The following is a 16,608-nucleotide window of genomic DNA, read 5'->3' as shown; positions in this document are numbered from 1 at the left end:
CACTTTCCACCGACTTTCTTCTCCGTTACAAGTGCAATAAACTTGCCACTGACTTTGATTGACAGCCTTGGGGTTTCAGCCATCCAAAGGCTCCAAAGGCGGCAACAAAAATTGGCATTTTCATTCAATTTAAATGCATTAAATAAATACCTGTATCAGCAACGCAAGGAATGTGTACTCGAATGCGAATCAAATTTCAATGAACAACGTGAGGGTGGAATTCCATATAGAATACATAAAAGCTGGTGATATTTTTCAAATTCAATTTAAAATTAATGGATATCTCTTTTTTTCGATTCATTTTACACCAAAATATGTCTGGCAGTGGCCTGCTTAAAAATATATATAATAGTTTGCATGGAGTCAATTCAACTAACCACGTTTATAATCATCAACTGAAGGACAAAGGATATAAAGGATAATTATAACAGGACCCTTGACGCAACTCTGATTTTATTCACATCACACGCGGCATCATAATCAGTTTGCAGCTAGAAGTTCTTGCAGCAAAACCGATGTTAATATGCAAATTATAATTAGAACCCCCAAACCGCCCAGAGCCCCACAAATATATCAAAATTCAGGAATAACTGAAACGGAGCTGAAATTGCATGTTTACGTTATGCAAATTGTGCTGTTTAATGCCAAAGCAGCAGCTCCAACTTGCGAGAATATGCAACAAATGTTGTGTAATTTTCCCAGTTGTTTGCACGTAAATAGTTAGAAAGATGATACTGACTGCATTGATCAGCTAGCTGCAGTAGATTTTCAATTTCATGGATAAAATGTGTAAATCCCGCCTTGAAATGGACTGCGTTCTAAATAAAAATGGGCGTTTTAATTACTCATGTGGTTTATGGAGCGGCAAATTGAATTTCCCATAGTTCATCCTGGGCTCTACTGTTATCCGATTTAAATAAAGATTAATGGCAACTACTCCTCTGGTTGCGACTGATATTATTTATTGTCGAGTCAGAGAATTTGTGTGAATTGTGCAGCATTTTGATTAGATGGCTAGCAAGGACCACCTCTGTCTATCTGCCAACTAAGTAGTAAGTAAGTGAGTTTTGATACATGGAAAATAGTTAATTAAGATAAGGCTTCAATATGGTATGTTATTTATGAAGATTTTATTAAGATATTAAAATACAGAGAGCACAGAACTATCTTGTTCCCTACATTTTACTGCATGCTGTAAATCAACTTACTTATATGTTTAAACATTTTAAGTGTATTTTGTGAGTGTGATTTGCTCCGTCAAGTTGACACTCTATTAAATTAGTCGCATATTATAGCAAAAAGGAGCTGCAGCAATAAATTTGCCAAGTCCGCAGACCGAGCTCAACTCGAAAACAATTGCAATCGCATCAAGAGTTACTCAAAGTTCGGAAGTTGGTCAAGCATTTTGCAAATAATTTCCCGCTCGGCCCACGAAGGCCATTCATCTGCGGCCAGGTCAACGGGCTTATTACCTATTCAACTTATTCAAGTTTTGGCCCGGACTTTATTCAGGCCCGATGCGCAGAAAAGTTTCCATTAAGCGGTCTAGGGTTTGGTAAGTGTTCTAATTGTTCGAATGCGAATGTTACAAATTTTTACCATCGCAGTTTCCGTCGAGTGCTTCAAATGGATTCTTTTTCGAAATTTTAGCACAGCGAAAGTTGGCCGCAATTGTAATTAAGAAATGAAAGGTTGAAGGTTGTTCCGCAAATAATAGCTACAATATGCAGGAAAAATGAAAGGTAATGTTTTATTAATGGCTTTTAGAATCTACCTTAATCGGTAATCATATTTTAAAAAGATTTGTTTTGAAGAGAATTCAATTAAGAGCATTAATTGGCTGATTGAAGGAAAGGAAAAGTTAATAATTGAATAATATCGGCGCATTTAAAGTCAACTGTGGACGTGGCAATCTATTCGCAGGCGGATTGTAATTTGCGCGGCATTTATTTAATTTATGCAAACAATTAATTATGTAGCTGCACGTTTGCAATTTCATTAAATGCGCGTTTATTAATGTCAACAACAACAACAACAAGAAGTGTGATCCAGCAACGTGAGCAACTGGAGAGCGCATAATTAATGCCATAAAATGTGAATAATTTCCAAATCTAGGGGGCAAATTGTCCCAGCGAAAGGGGGCGTTATTTGGGGCATGGGCGTGGCCGGGTCGGATCGGGTCAGGTGAGTGGGTAATAAATTCCCCAAGGCATATGTAGCTTGTTTTTGTATCCCTGCAGCTGTTTCTCTTTGTGTGTGTGTGTGTCAAAGGATTTAAGCTTTAAGCCGCGCTTTATTAATTTCCATATTGCATATTTCAAGGCGTCGCTCTTGCCGCCCATAAATCAGGCACATTAATAGCTGTTCCCAATACCCTTTCAAAGGGTATATACAATAAGTTATAATATCGGTTGTAATTTGATCAAAATATTACGGCTATATTATACATATAGCTTTCATAGGAACAGTCGAAAGTTAATTGAAAATAAGAGAAATGTAATCCTTGTTTCACTGTTTTTAATCTTATCTTTATCTAATTTCGTATAAATCAGTTGTTTTTGTTAATATTTTATTACTGCAAGAGTACATAAGCTACGACTCGCCAGAACTATCTCCCCTTCTCGTTTTACTTCATTTTAATTTATTTAATCGAGTTCAACAATTTGCATTTGTTGCAATCATAAAACATTTTACTGGAATCGAGGAACAGCTGCAGCAAAATAAATAAATGCTCGCACATATTTGTTTTCCGGCAAGGTCATTAGGAAATGGGAAGGGGAAAAGGGGCATTTCCCTGGAAAGCAATAAGATAAACAAAACGGAAATGTGATTGCAAATCATGGCAATAAAAATATTTTATTAAATTTTAAAAGGTAGACAATGCGAAAGCAATTTGGGAATTTTCAAAAGTATTTTGCCCTTTTTACGACCTGAAAATGCTTGAGTGTTCTTAGCAAATTGTTTTCTTTAGTAAAGGTTGCCGCAAAGTCAGTGAAAAGAGTCATTTTAAGTTAAAGACGTTTCATAAAATGGTCATCACATCCTCGTTGAATTCAATCGCTAACAAGCTGTTGTACATATGGGTCCAAAGTCCAAGGATCCTTAAATAATTGAATAGATTACTTCAAAAGGATTGTATATTAATAAATAAAATGATGTTGGAGCAGTAATGGTTTCAAGTTATTTGTTCATTTAAATATTTACTTCGTACTTCCCCAAGAAATATTGTACATATTGACACAGTGAATTAAATATGAAATAACTTTGTACAAAAGTAATAGTAAACTAATACTTGGAATCCTTTAATTAAGCTTTAAATGATCGCTGTTGTAAACTAAAATTGCATAATTAAAATGAAAGAAGATGTGAAAAACCAATTGCTTAATCAGTTGCGAATATCAATAGGAGTTGTTGACATATCCCTGCAGACTTACTTGTATTTATACTGGCATTTCGACATTGAGGTAATAAAAAAGGCTTCAATGTGCAATTAAATGCGAAGGACACAATTCCTCATGAGTTCCGCTGGCATTTCATCCTGTTTCTCAGCTGTCAAATTGACCCGCGGGAACAAGAGGCTGTAGGTCGCAATTTAAATCAAGTTGACCGCAAGATTGCGCTGTGAATTATACCGTAGTTACTGGGGGCACTTCCAAACAACCACGCCACGCCCCCTCTGCCACAGTTTTAGGGCGGCAGTTGGTGTGGCGCTTACGTGCTTTCAGCATTAAATTAGTACACCCAGAAGTACACCTTGGACTGTAATAGAGATTTAGAGCAGACAATAAAGCGACTGGCAATGCTCGGCCCATGACATCAAAAGAGATTGCTCCCCAGATACTTTTACAAGGCTAAGCGAATGCTCCACGCTCCTCGGTCGGGAAACTAAGTTAACAGTTGTGCTGGGAGGATGTAGCATGGATGTATTTATACCATACCCACTCGCTGTCCATCAAACTGAGCCATTAAAGTTTTTGGCAACATGTGATGGGGCTAATTACGAGTACGCCTAATGAAAAATCCAACACTCGGGGCAAAGCAAAAAAACAAAAAAAATTAAACGAAGTGGAAAGAAAATAATAAACTTTCCCTTTGCATGCGTGCGGCAAGTTTTTAATTAAATAAAGTCGCAGCCATTTTCTGTTGCAGTCTGGCCCGGAAGTTTTGGCCAGCAATGCGTTTGTGCTACCAAAAACTTCCAGCACTTCGCCGTAAAGTCGGCCAAACTTTAAGTTGCAACACCCCAAACGGCACAAAATGAATCGCAATGTCGTTGCTGGAACTGGATTAACTTTAGTTTACTTCATCAAAATGCAAACATTCCCAGGGGGCTGGGGGTGGGAAACTAATAACAAAACATAAACAATTTGCGGTTGCCTGAAATCTCCAATTTTTTGGCATTCAAGGCCCCCATTTTGCCACTGCTCGCAGTTTGGGCTTGAAAAGATAGGTAAACAAAATCACGTTGGGTAAATATTATTTCATTTCCCCGTTGCCGCCATTCCCTCCTTTCCCGCCTTTCCCGCCTCCGTTGGGATTTTCCGGACTTGTTTTCGTTTTTATTAGAAAACAAATTTAAATTTTAATATTTTCTCTGTCTCCACTGACTGTTGTCACTTTCTGTCTGGCGCAAAAATAATAATGATACAAACGGAAAACCTGTGGAATTTTTCACTCTGCTATGGTAAATATTAAAAAATTGAAAACGACTTTTTGACGATGAGGAAGGGGTAGAAAAAGTTGACAATAATATGAGCCAAAAATGTGCATTTCGACTTGACGAAAATACTTTTATTATTGTACATTTCGAATTGGCCAAATTATTGTAAATTCAGCAATCGGATTTCGTGTGCATAAGCCAGAAATCATAGAAGAGCATTTTTGTGTCATGTCAATATGTTGGCCAAGCACGTTCGGAAAACACCACCCGCTCCTCGTTTGGTGGCCAAAGAACCGCCCGAATCCCTTAACCCCTTCAATTGACAATGCGTAGAACGTACAATATTTTGTCGTATTGTCGATTTTGGCCCGACTTCGTGCTCACAAATATGCGAGTATTCTGTTCGACTGTTCGAGTATGCGACTATTCGACTATTCGAGTGTGCATTATGTGGTGGTGATGTGGCAGCGCAGCACGGACATCTTACTGTCCGGCCATGAGTTATATTTGGGTATGCCAGCTTGCAAGTCCTGTCAAGCAGCTGTCAGAGCGGCTTGTGCGGGTCCTGGCTGCCAACTCCCAACTCCCAACATTCGAGCAGCAGTTTTGGTCCAGGACCTGCTGCTGCTGCATTCAATTGTCACTTGGATTTCCAGGCACACGTGTGCTCAACTCGTTCATTCTTCAGTTTTGTCAGGCAGAAGCGAATATGTTCAGAAATGGCACGAAAGAATGCTGCAAAAACTATTGCTAATGCTGAGGATGATGACTGATTGCCAGACTTAAATGCAAATGTGGGCAACGTGCACTGTGGGGTTAAAGAGCTAGCTGGATTTTCAACTGAATCTCTGCTCTCCAGGCTTCTAAAGTCATTATGTATCCCATTTTGACTTTAAAAATTGAGTGGCATTTATTATTGGGATAGAAAAATAGATATACTCCTTAACTGCTTGAAGTTTTAAAGCGATATTTAATGGAAATGCTTCAATGGAAGGAATACAAATATTAAGAAGGATGTGCCTTTTTAGCTCCTCAGCTCCTTCGTCTTTGAATTTTCATAAGGCAGTTTGTTGGTTTATCCTTTGTTACGGCACAATTCGAGTTTTGTCTTGATAGGTAACTAGAGCCATCAAAAAATATTAAGAGACATAGATGTTTAAAAATGATTCGACAACATTTTACGAACTAAAATCCGGAATTGCTAGGTTATAATCTGCGCACACTGAGAACTTCACCGGATACCCAGACAAAAGCCCCTCAAAGGCAAGATGTCCTGGAAACGCATGCTAACCCTTGGCCTCGGGTTCGCCGAGCATTTGGATACGTTATGGTTCGCCGGTCGAAAGCCCAATACACTAAGCGCATTACACATACGCACCGTTGGCGGGGTTCACCCCTTGAGAAAAGGTTTGATGCCACCGCTGGAAAGCATATTCATTTCGGTTTTGGCTCCCCAATGTCACGACATTCACTTAAATGGGTTTCCAGTCGTAAAGCACACTCATTCAGAACTAATGCCATGTAAAATGCTTTGAAGCTGTAAATTTCTTTGCAACTGCAACAGAAGCAGCAGCAAAGCAGTGGCAGCAAGGGGAAGTGAGCGGAAAGGCATCTTCTAAGCTGGGGAAAATCCTTGGCGCTTTACTTTCATTTTGATTGCCGTTCAAAATGCCGTTCGCCAAATGAAGTGCCAAACTGCGGAGCTCAACTGAAAATGTTGCCACAATTAAGACAGACAGAAAGTCCCGGCGACTGGGAAACAGAAACGGAACGAGCACAGAAACGGAAAACATCTGGCTTGGGTCTTGTAAGCTCGCCTTTGCCTTTGAGCTCCATTTGAAGTCCTGCCGCCTCCGCCTTCGCCCCGCCTACATCTCCATCTCCATCCTTCGGCATCCTTTGGCCTGAGTAATTTAAAACTCGATGGCAGTTGACTGTTAATTTTAGTTCTCTGTGAAGTTTTCGCTTAAATATTTTATTCGCTCGGTCGACCAGCGATGGCTCGGCGGTGATGGCTCCTTCATAAATCAGCGCCTGTCTGCCTGGTTTGTAGTTCATGGCGCGCAACAAATTGTCGGTCTGTGCGGCCGGTTGATAAATATGCCAGACCCACTGTGCTGATATGCCTGGTGCTCCGTTCTCTCCCGTCGGTCCGTGTATGCACGGATCCGTGGGTCATGTGGTGCCTTAATTACGGCAAACTTCCTCACCGACATCGGGCATCAATTTGGTGCAGGCTCATCTTTTGTCGCTCGAAGTCCGCAAGGAATTCCGTATTCATTCTGACATGCACATATATCTTGGATAGCAAATAACTTTCGATTTAAAATTAAAAACCATGGCAAACATTTCCAGTCAGCTGCAATACTACCACACACCTTCGTATGGGCTTAAAATTAATATAAGAGAACAGTGTCAGCTGTTAATAACTAAGAGGATACATTAAGCAATTAAGAAGCTTATAAATATACACATACATTTAATAATTTGTTTCGTGATTCTTAAATCGTTTCCTTTAAATTGGTTAAACAAACGCTGGAACTTGTTTTTCCTCTGGCTCACCTCGGAAAAGTGCCACTTGGAATTTTCGGCGAGAGCTTATATCCCAGATTGGAGCGGAAGTCCTGCTCGGCAGTCCTCCGGCAAATACTAATGCAGGCGGAAGTGAACGAGACAGGCGGACAGACAGTTGGCAACATAAATTCGGTCAGGTTCACCCAGAAATAGTTGTTAGAAGAGAGGAAAAGAGCGGCAAGGGGAAAGTTGGAAAGCTGGCAGACAGAGCTTTGAATTAGTGCGAAAATCGCAGAGAAAGTGGAAACGCTCGCCTTGAGCACCATTGTGGCATTTAAAATGATGCAGCGCGGATGGTAGAAAAAAGCAATTTAAATCATTTTGAGGAGTTGCACTTGCGCCCTCCATTCGAGTGCTAATTGCCGGAAATAAAAATGAAAATCGCATCCTGTACTTCAGCGAGCGGAAATGACCGCAGCCGCCATTGCCGTCGTTCTTTCTCTGAATGAATTTTCAATGCGTCGCAAATTTATTCTCATTTTTTGCCAGCATATTCCGCTGGCTTTTCTCCATTTATTGTGCAGTTTTCTGCCACGTTTACTGCCACCACTTGCTCGGCATAATAAAAACAATAATAATAATCCGGGCTACGCTGCGAAAGGGTGGTTGACTCATATTTATGTCAGCAGTCTGGAAGCAATCATTGCCGTCGCCTAATTTATTTCGCTTGTGTTTCCAAGCCCCATTAAGGCTCCTATTTCGCAGTGAAAAACTGAAACCACCAAAACAACAGGGTCTAATTTAGTTATGCATAGCGAAATTCCAACAACATTATTTGCGCACGCATAAATGAATACCGAATAATGGACGTGCATAATGGAATCAATCTTCGCATACCCTGGAAAAAAAGATATTCCAAGGAATAGTAAGGCTGAAAGTTAAAGCAGCATTCAAATACTAGAATCATGAACTCAATAAAGTAAATAAAGCAAGATAGGAAGGACGAAGGATATGAACTGACCTTCAAAGCAATAATTAAGTTGCTTGAATACAAAAATAATTTAAATTATTATTGTTATTTTTATAGTTTTTGATTACCAACAGTGTCCATCATACCCCTTGATACCCTCGGCATCACCGCAGTGCTCGCATTGCGTATACGACGTGGTGGCAAGCCTTTGGCAATCGACTTCCCTGTTGTGATTGCGTGGGGAAAAGGAGTGAGGACTCGCGTCTGGCATTCGCTCTTTGTTTACTCAATGCCTAATTGCATGAATATTTTTGGCTCATGCACAATTTGTTTATTATTATGGCAGCCGAGGCGGCGTGTTGTTGTTATTCCTGTTGATTTTTCGGCAATACACTATTCAAAGGCCAAATGGTAAATTTGAAAGCGCAATTAAATGAAATATTTACACATCATTTGGCTCACTGTTTGTCGTCAATTAAATATGGAAGCCTTGCCAACCATTCGAGACGAATTCAGTATGATATTTGGTTGCCATCTAAGCTTCACCAGCGTCGACTGCAATAACACTGCGGTCAGCTGGCTGTGCTAAATCAAAAGGGAAGAAAACCCAATAGGACAAAGGAGAAAGTCGGCAATAAGGATGTTCTCCTTAGGTATACAGAGTCCTGTTGACTGGCCTTCAGCTGGAGTAGAGCGAACATCTGAGCTGCTGCTGTTGCTGCCGCCGCCAGTTAGCAGTTTGCAGTTTTCCACTGCTTTCGACAGCTGTGCTTCGTCCTTGCTGCCACCGCCAGCTCCTTTTCCATCCTCCATCCTTGCAGTGGAGTGAAACATAAAATGCATTTTCCGCATTAAAAAATTCAACCAGAGGACCCGGCCGACTAACACATGGCCCCCAGTCGACGGAGGGCAACAAATTGCTTCTGATTTCTTATTTGGCTCGTCTCGTATTTTCCCATTTTATCCCGTATATGTATGTGGAATTTTATTAAAATGATTACCATTTAAGTGTTAAGCGCATGTGGAAAAGTCTGGTACTAAAATTTAAATTACTCCAGAAAGAGAGAAAAAGAAACACATAAAATTAACAGTGCGTGAGATGATTTCCGGCGCAGTAACAACAGATGAACGAATTTTGTGCATATATTCCTCACGTATTTAAGCTAATTTACGTGGGCGTGCGAATGGTGTGTAACCTCATTAGAGAGCCATATAAAATTCAGTCATTTTTAATGACTGCTTTTTGAGTTGCAAAATTACAGCCCAAATGAAATGATTATGCACGAAATGATGTTGAAATGTGTGTCACCCATCAAGTCCACGAGCCGCGTCATTGTCATTTAATTGTTTTTATTTTTCATATAAATTTTCACTCCGTATCTGATCGGCATTTCCACATCAACATACCACGCCCGAGTTTAAAATTTAATAGCATACTTTTTGGGGCACAATTTAAGGCGTTCGACTGGGAAGTCTGAGCGATTTCATTGCCTTGTAATATGTGTGCAGCTGTCTCCGTGGCGCAAACGTGTCAGCCATTCTCATATGTGTACATCGCCAGTTATATACGCAAATCGTTCCAGGACACCATCTCATGTCTGAGTCGAGAGAAAGCCATGCATAAAATATATGTGCGATGGAACAAAGGGAAAATCGTACAAATGTGCGTGGGAACATTGCAAGTACAAGCGAGTATATATCGTTTATTTTTGCTTACCTAATTCATTACGCACATTTTAACGAAAGAAATGGGGATTCATGTGAAAATTGCAAGGTAGACCTCTTTTTCCTATTACAAAATAATGCTCTGTAAGCTTTTTCAACGCAGCAAATGAACTGAATCTTGTTTTTAATCTCATTTAAATGAACTTTTGAAAAATGTGCTGTTAACTGTGGAGTATATAAATATCTACCAAAATAAATAAAAATATATTAAGTGTGCGTTACTTTTCGAAAAAAATTTTAAAAGCCCCAAAATACTAGAGAGGACCTTTAATTTTTTCCCTTCATTTAACTTCGACTTCTTGCCATCTTTGGCAGTCAGTTTTGGCAACAAACAGAGCTTTAAGCCTGAAAGCAAAGAAAGTACAGGAACAACTTTCTATACATTCAATGTCGGTGCCTAATTGGCCATCTTTGGCTTGCTGTTTGCGAGTTGGCTACACTTTTTCGACTCATTATGCCGGTTAAGTTAACAACAGTGACTCAATTGTTCTTCGCCCCAGCTGACAGCCCCCGAAAATCCACCAGAACACCCCGAAAAGCAAACCCATCTCGGAAGCCAACTAATTAGGCTTCGATTAACTTTGAAACGAGAACACTGGAGCACTGGGAATACGACAGACCGCAGCAAGCGGAATAAAGCAGCAAAATCATTGCGATGCCACATCTAGCCAATCGACAGGATTTGGTTATGGCCTCGAGATATTGGCCACGATGAGTGCGGCCTAAACAATTCGAACCGTTTTGTAAATAATCGAAATATGGGAAGCGATTCAAGTGCTTTGGCGCAAACTTTTCCCACCATGCACACGTTGCGGTATTATATTCGTTGAAACTGTTCCACTATAACTACATAGCCTCCAGTGCCAAAAGTTCAAGATTGTGAAAATTTCAACAATGAAATAAAACATTTTTATGTTAAATGGGAATTAGAGACGAGCTGGAAGGGATGCACAGCACGGGTAGATGGAGCAGAAGCCATCAATGTAGGGAAATATTGATCAAATATTAAATCGGCAATTTTGGGAATCCATAAAAGCAAAGAGTCATGCACATTCAAACTGAAACTACTTAGTAAGTTAACTCGGGCAGGCTTTAAATATTAAATAAAAAAAGAAAACGTTTATTTTGATTTTTCCCTCGGTTATTAGTCCACTTAATTCGAACTGCCAGTGGGCCGCTTCAGTTTGTTTAAAAAGTCATGGTCAATTTTTTTGGTTTGTTTTGCATAATGGCCAGTGGGTGCTGGAGTTGTCCACTCTTTTTGCCCACGACACTGATGCCAATTTCAATCAATTCAATTAATGCCTCAATTCATGGTTTACCCCTCATTCCGCCCCCGTAACACCATACCAAAATGGGCCAAAATGGGCAAAAACAAGGCAAAAGAAGGCAAAAGAGAAACGTCGAACGGAAATCCCGAACAAACCGCAATGGCCGGCAGCAGACAATGCAAATTGTTTGAGTGCCGCCCTCCGAATGTGTAGCTGTAGCTGTATCTGTATCTGCATCTGCATCTGTAGCTGTATCTGTATCTCTGTATATGCATGTGGTCCGCATCTGTATCTGTAACTGCGGTTTCCGCTCTGGCTTTCTTTTTACGTTTTTATTGCATGTGAAGTATTTGAAGTATTTGCGAACTACGCTCGAGTGTATTCATTCCCCTTTAGTTGCAAAAAACGAGATGCGAGACTTTAATGTACTCGCAGTTCATTTTGTATTCATGCACTTTACAATTTCTTGTTTCCGATGCAGTCCAACAAATGCATGGCCTGGCCACAATGCTTTGGCCAGGGGACACAGCCTCGGTTGGAGCAAAAGGACTCGGGACGACTCAGCAGGAGCGGAGTCAGCAGGATGTGCTCCTTCGGTTTCGTTTGGGCAATCATCTGCTCCTGAGTGCTTGAGTGGTCTTTAAGTTATCTGCCGCCTGATGATGGATAGAAAATGGCTGCAGCTCCACATTCTCTTCCAGCTGGGGAATATGATTTATGCGAGCGCCCAGAAACCGCCGAAAGCACTTCGTTCAGTTAAGGAATTTGTTAACCTATGTAAATGCCAACAGATATGTGCAGATAAGTGAAATGCTACACCTTTACGACTATTTTTAAAAGTATGCATCATTAATCAACATATGACCCTATAACCCCTATAAAGCTGACATAACTTCATCTAATTACTGTATAAGTTACAAGATATATAGAGATTAAGCGCAATGATACTGTTTGTATTAGATTTATATATCTATCTGCCAATCTAACGAAATTGGCAACCATTGAGTGAGCAATTTAGCAAATATTAATAAATTTATTAAGGCGTTTTAGTGATAATTAAGCGCACTCCACAATCAGCTGTGAAAATGGAATTTGCATTTTTAAGATTCACCACAAGTACTGCTTTTAAATACACATTTCCGATACCTGCAATCACAGAGGGCTTTCATGGACTATTTGGCTGGGCTGTGACTTTAAGCACATTTCCATGGAACAACATGGTAACAATGCAGGACCAACGCAAATATCGAAAGGGAAACACGTGCAGGCGGCTCCCGAATGGCGACAATCATTACAAGGACGATGAGCATAAACAACACAGCAGCAGCATCCTGACAGACGGAAACGCAAACACACGACTCACACACTCGCACTCGCACTCACACTCACATGCATATTATTTACATGCCACAGCACGTGCGGCTGTATTTGTGGCACCATTTGTAAAGCAGATACATATACATATGTATATGCGGCACAAAAAACTCCCACATTATGTCAAATGTTTTGTTTGTCCTTTATGGAAGTGGATATGTCAGCGTCCGTGGTTTTCGTCCTGGCAGCAGTACGTGCCTGTTGAATTGGCGCCCCAGCCCGGAATAGCTCGGATTTAGTTCGCATTTTTACTGGCCAATCGAGCACAAATTAAACCCGGATCAGGAACCTGGCCAGAAGCACTAGAATCAGCAATCGCTGGCTAAGCACTCCGGCGACCGTTTTCAACCTGAAGTTTTGTGTCCAGCTTAACTTGCAGCCAAAGTTTTTCGTTTTCTGGTAAGAGAGAAGTAAGCACAATTGGGCCAATACACAGCCAAATCGCTTGTGCTTGAGCCGTTGGGATTTGTTGGCAACAGGAAGGGGGAAACGGCTAACAGAAAAAGCTAAGAGTGAAAAAAACTAAGGAAACAGCAAGGATACAGAGTGAAACTACAAGAGCCACACAAATAATTCCCAAGTCCCAAGTCCTTGACTTTTTCAAGTTCAATTTCGTTGGGGGCTGCAACATTGCGATAATTGATGTCTCGACATTGTTAATTATCCCCAAAGATGTTGGAACGTAAATAATCAGCTCATCAGCCGCTTGCTTTGTGAATTTTATAGCTTCACCTGTGATGTCTGAATGCCTGACCGAGCCAAACCAAGACTGTTCAATTATACTAATGATATTATTTCGGCATTACGCATACGCAGTGTGTGCGTCCAATGGATGGAATGGAGCTCGTAAAATGCAGAGCGAGCATTAAGATATTATTTGTGGGCTAGCTTAGCTCTATTCAACTGAGGCCGAGTGCAATTATTTGCAGAATATTTAGTTATAGGGCAGGGTGCTCCTCACATTCAAAATATTCAGTCAGCCAGCAGAGCCTTCGGGATATATGGTGCTGTATAATTTGTCTAAACAGCACATTCCCGACCGAAAATTTAAAGCCACAAAGTGTCAGACTTGACTTGCTGCGGCTGCTGCTGGCAATAAATCTTAAAGTTCATTAAAAAGTTTATTTATATTTCACCTGCTGTGTGCGAGCGAAGGAAGTCTGGCAAGTGTCAAAGAAATAAAAGCTCGAATTGCCGACAAATCTTTGTTAAGCTTGACCTTGACTGATGGCCCCTCATAAGAAGTCGTTTTAAGAAAAACCCCGAACGCCCCGAAATAAATAACTTTTGTCTCGTTTAGTAGAAGTAATCAACTTCCTAAGCTGGTAATTTAAATAAAATGTGCAATTTTAGTTTATTTGTTAAAATTAGAGCTTTAATTCAAATTGATATTTTAATTACAGCAATAGCATACAAATGCAGTCATTTTGTAAAATAAAAATCGTTGTACTTTTTTATCAATGAATGCCATTCGCCACTTCGTTAATTAACACCAAAATAAATAGGGGCAGTGAATCATCGTAGGATTTTTTATATGCAACCCAAAATATGTGCATTCACTAGCTTCATTCAACTAAAAAGTGTTTCGCCATTGAAGAGTCAACCAGAACGCCATCAAAAGGAAGCGCTCCAATAAGTTTGAATAGCATCACAGATACACCCGTGTCTACATGCACAAATGTATCTGCATGTGTTGCTGGAGATTGCGCGGCTTCGGCCTTGCTTTTTGTAATTGTTAACAATAAAGGAGGCGGTCTAGTGGTGGGTGTGTTTCATCCGGCTTTAATTAAGATCCAGCTGCAAGAATCCATGTATGACAAGTATTGGACTGCACGTAAGTTGATAGTGATATAACCAAGCTTAGCATATCACAATTCAAACAGTAGAACAGACAAATGAATACCTTTACATATGAATCTGCAAAAAGATAAGCTGGTTTATACTGCAAGGAAATATATATAATATTACAAACCCAACAATAATTATCTTCATCAATTCTGTGGGGTATATATAAAATGTAAGCTGCGATGATAAAAAGTAAAAAGATCAAACTGATGTTTCGACAAGTTTTAATTAAATCTAATTTGGGAAATAATTTTAAATAGTTTACTTTAATATCTGATGGCATACTTACTCTCGCTAAATGCAGAACAATTGCTTTCGCTGGGCAAAGCTGCTCCAAATTAGTTAAAGTTCAATGGGTAATGAATTCCGCCATTTCCGTGGAAGTTTCTATATCGCCAGGAGCACTCAATCGCAACGGACGTCGTAGGAGGAGCACTCACCGAAGTCCGTCTTGAGGGTGAAGTACATGCCCACACCGATGCCGACGACCATGATGAGAACTCCCAGCCAGTAGACCAGGCGCCAGAAGGGCCATGACGATGGTGGTTTCTTCTGGGGGCGCTCCTGTCTCACCTCCTCGTCGACTTCAACTCTTTGTGGTTGGCGGCGCAGCTTGTTTCCCATGTTTCCCTGGGCCTTTAACTTTCCTGTACGAATTTGCTTCCCTTGGGCGATAATTGATTGGATTTTCCCTGGCAACTCGACAGCAAACCGAATGATAACATTTTATTGAAATTACTTGAGCATCTCGTAGGCTGAGATTCATCTCCGATGGCGAAAACTTCTGGCTAATTATTTAAGTTAATTGGCCTTTGTCCGCAAAAGGCCTGGCCAAGCACTGATGATGATGATGATGGGGTGGTTAGCATCGGCCTGAAATATTTGCTCGGAGGCCACAAAATGTCTCGCAAATTTGTTCAAATTACTTGGAACACAAAACAAGAGTCGTCCGCCACTCCTCGGGATCCTCGCCAGCCCGAGTCCATGCATAAATTTGAGAGCAGGAGGTCCTGGTTGGAATACAAAAGGACTTTGTTTGCGGTCGAGAGATGAAAAGTCATTTCTCTCCATTATTTGCCAACTAATTGGTTGTAGGACTTGTGCATTTATGTTGCTCAAATGTTTGCCCAAAGAATTCTGGAATTTGGTGAGGTGTCAAGTGGGTCTACCATCCCCCCGACCTTTTGCCGTATCAATTAAATGGCCAAATGGTCAAATGGTCAAATGGCCAAATTGAGCAAATGAAGGATGCAACTTAATAATGGCATTCTGTATATGCGCATATGTATGTGCATACAATGCCACTTAAGCATGCCGTAGATCTCATTCTTGCCATGATTTAAGTGCGTTTCGACCGGCTTTTCCAGTTTTCCCCCATGGCTGTATCCTTTGGAGTGCTGGCGATGCCATTACTGCTTCAATTTCAGTTTCTGTTTGATGTTAATGAAAGTTTCCGTCGTGCAAATAAAGCCAAAAGCATGGAAATCAGTAAAACAAATTGCAATCTGCTTTTTATCGCACGTCGCTGCATGACTGCTGGCAGCCGGCATTTTCCTTGCTCCCTCATCGATTGCCTGGCTTTTCCCTCGACTTTTCCCTTTCCCTTTGCTGCTGGCCCGCCCGGCTATTGACTTGCTCATTATGGCCCTGATGATGACTGCTCTCTTGCCACAGCTACCGTTCGTTCGTGTACAGTATCTGTGTGCTTTGGTTCCGTTCCGTTTCGTTTTCAATTTTCAATTTTCCTGCAAAGAAAAAGGCATAGATCTCCTCATTCCGCACCCGCATTTGGGGGTCGGCAATCAGGGCGGCATAAATTGTTAATATATCTTAACGGATATTCAATTTCCGTCAACCAAGAAATGCATTAAATTGGTAACAAAGCTAAGCCGCTTCAACCAAACGATGGCAAAATTGTTAAGCTCCAGCGGGGTATTATTAAAAATTCAAAGTCGTTAGAGAATGGCAAAACTTTGTGCAGTCCGGGCCAGGACATAATAATAATATAGAGCCGGAGTGGAAGGACTGAAAGAATAAAGAATGGCCAGGACAATGGGGAGACAACAGGCAAACTATGAACTGGGAAACTGGGAAACTGCAAGACTGCGAAGCTGAGATGCCGAGAAGCTCAACTATGCCCAACTTGGCTGTCCGACTGTTTATTTTCACTAGACTTCCTCCTTCCCTGGGCTTCGGCCTTATTACGCTCGGCGGCCCATCATCTGCATGGCCTTGGGGTGGGTGGCGAT

General features: G+C 40.9%; 1 protein-coding gene across 2 annotated transcripts; it reads right to left on the bottom strand.

Moving 5' to 3' along the window:
- Positions 1-13,899: 13,899 nt before the first annotated feature.
- LOC117137076 lies at positions 13,900-15,045 on the bottom strand. Of its 2 annotated transcripts, XM_033298303.1 has the most exons (3): positions 14,649-15,045; positions 14,487-14,593; positions 13,900-14,431 (listed from the first exon to the last, which is right to left on the bottom strand). In XM_033298303.1, the coding sequence occupies exon 1, from the start codon at positions 14,981-14,983 to the stop codon at positions 14,765-14,767; it is 219 nt and encodes a 72-aa protein (XP_033154194.1). In that variant the 5' UTR covers positions 14,984-15,045; the 3' UTR covers positions 13,900-14,431; positions 14,487-14,593; positions 14,649-14,764. The 2 variants fall into 2 exon arrangements, with proteins under 2 accessions (XP_033154194.1, XP_033154195.1); XM_033298304.1 differs by lacking the exon at positions 13,900-14,431 and having other exon boundaries at positions 14,518-14,536.
- Positions 15,046-16,608: the final 1,563 nt, after the last annotated feature.

The sequence above is a fragment of the Drosophila mauritiana genome, chromosome 2R (assembly GCF_004382145.1).
Source record: "Drosophila mauritiana strain mau12 chromosome 2R, ASM438214v1, whole genome shotgun sequence".
NCBI lineage: Eukaryota > Metazoa > Arthropoda > Insecta > Diptera > Drosophilidae > Drosophila > Drosophila mauritiana.
Note: the sequence above shows the minus strand (reverse complement) of the source record. Positions and strands in the feature narration are given on the sequence as shown.

Coding starts and splice junctions, on each gene's coding strand:
- LOC117137076 (XM_033298303.1), bottom strand. CDS start 14,983: ATGGGAAACAAGCTGCGCCGCCAACCACAAAGAGTTGAAGTCGACGAG.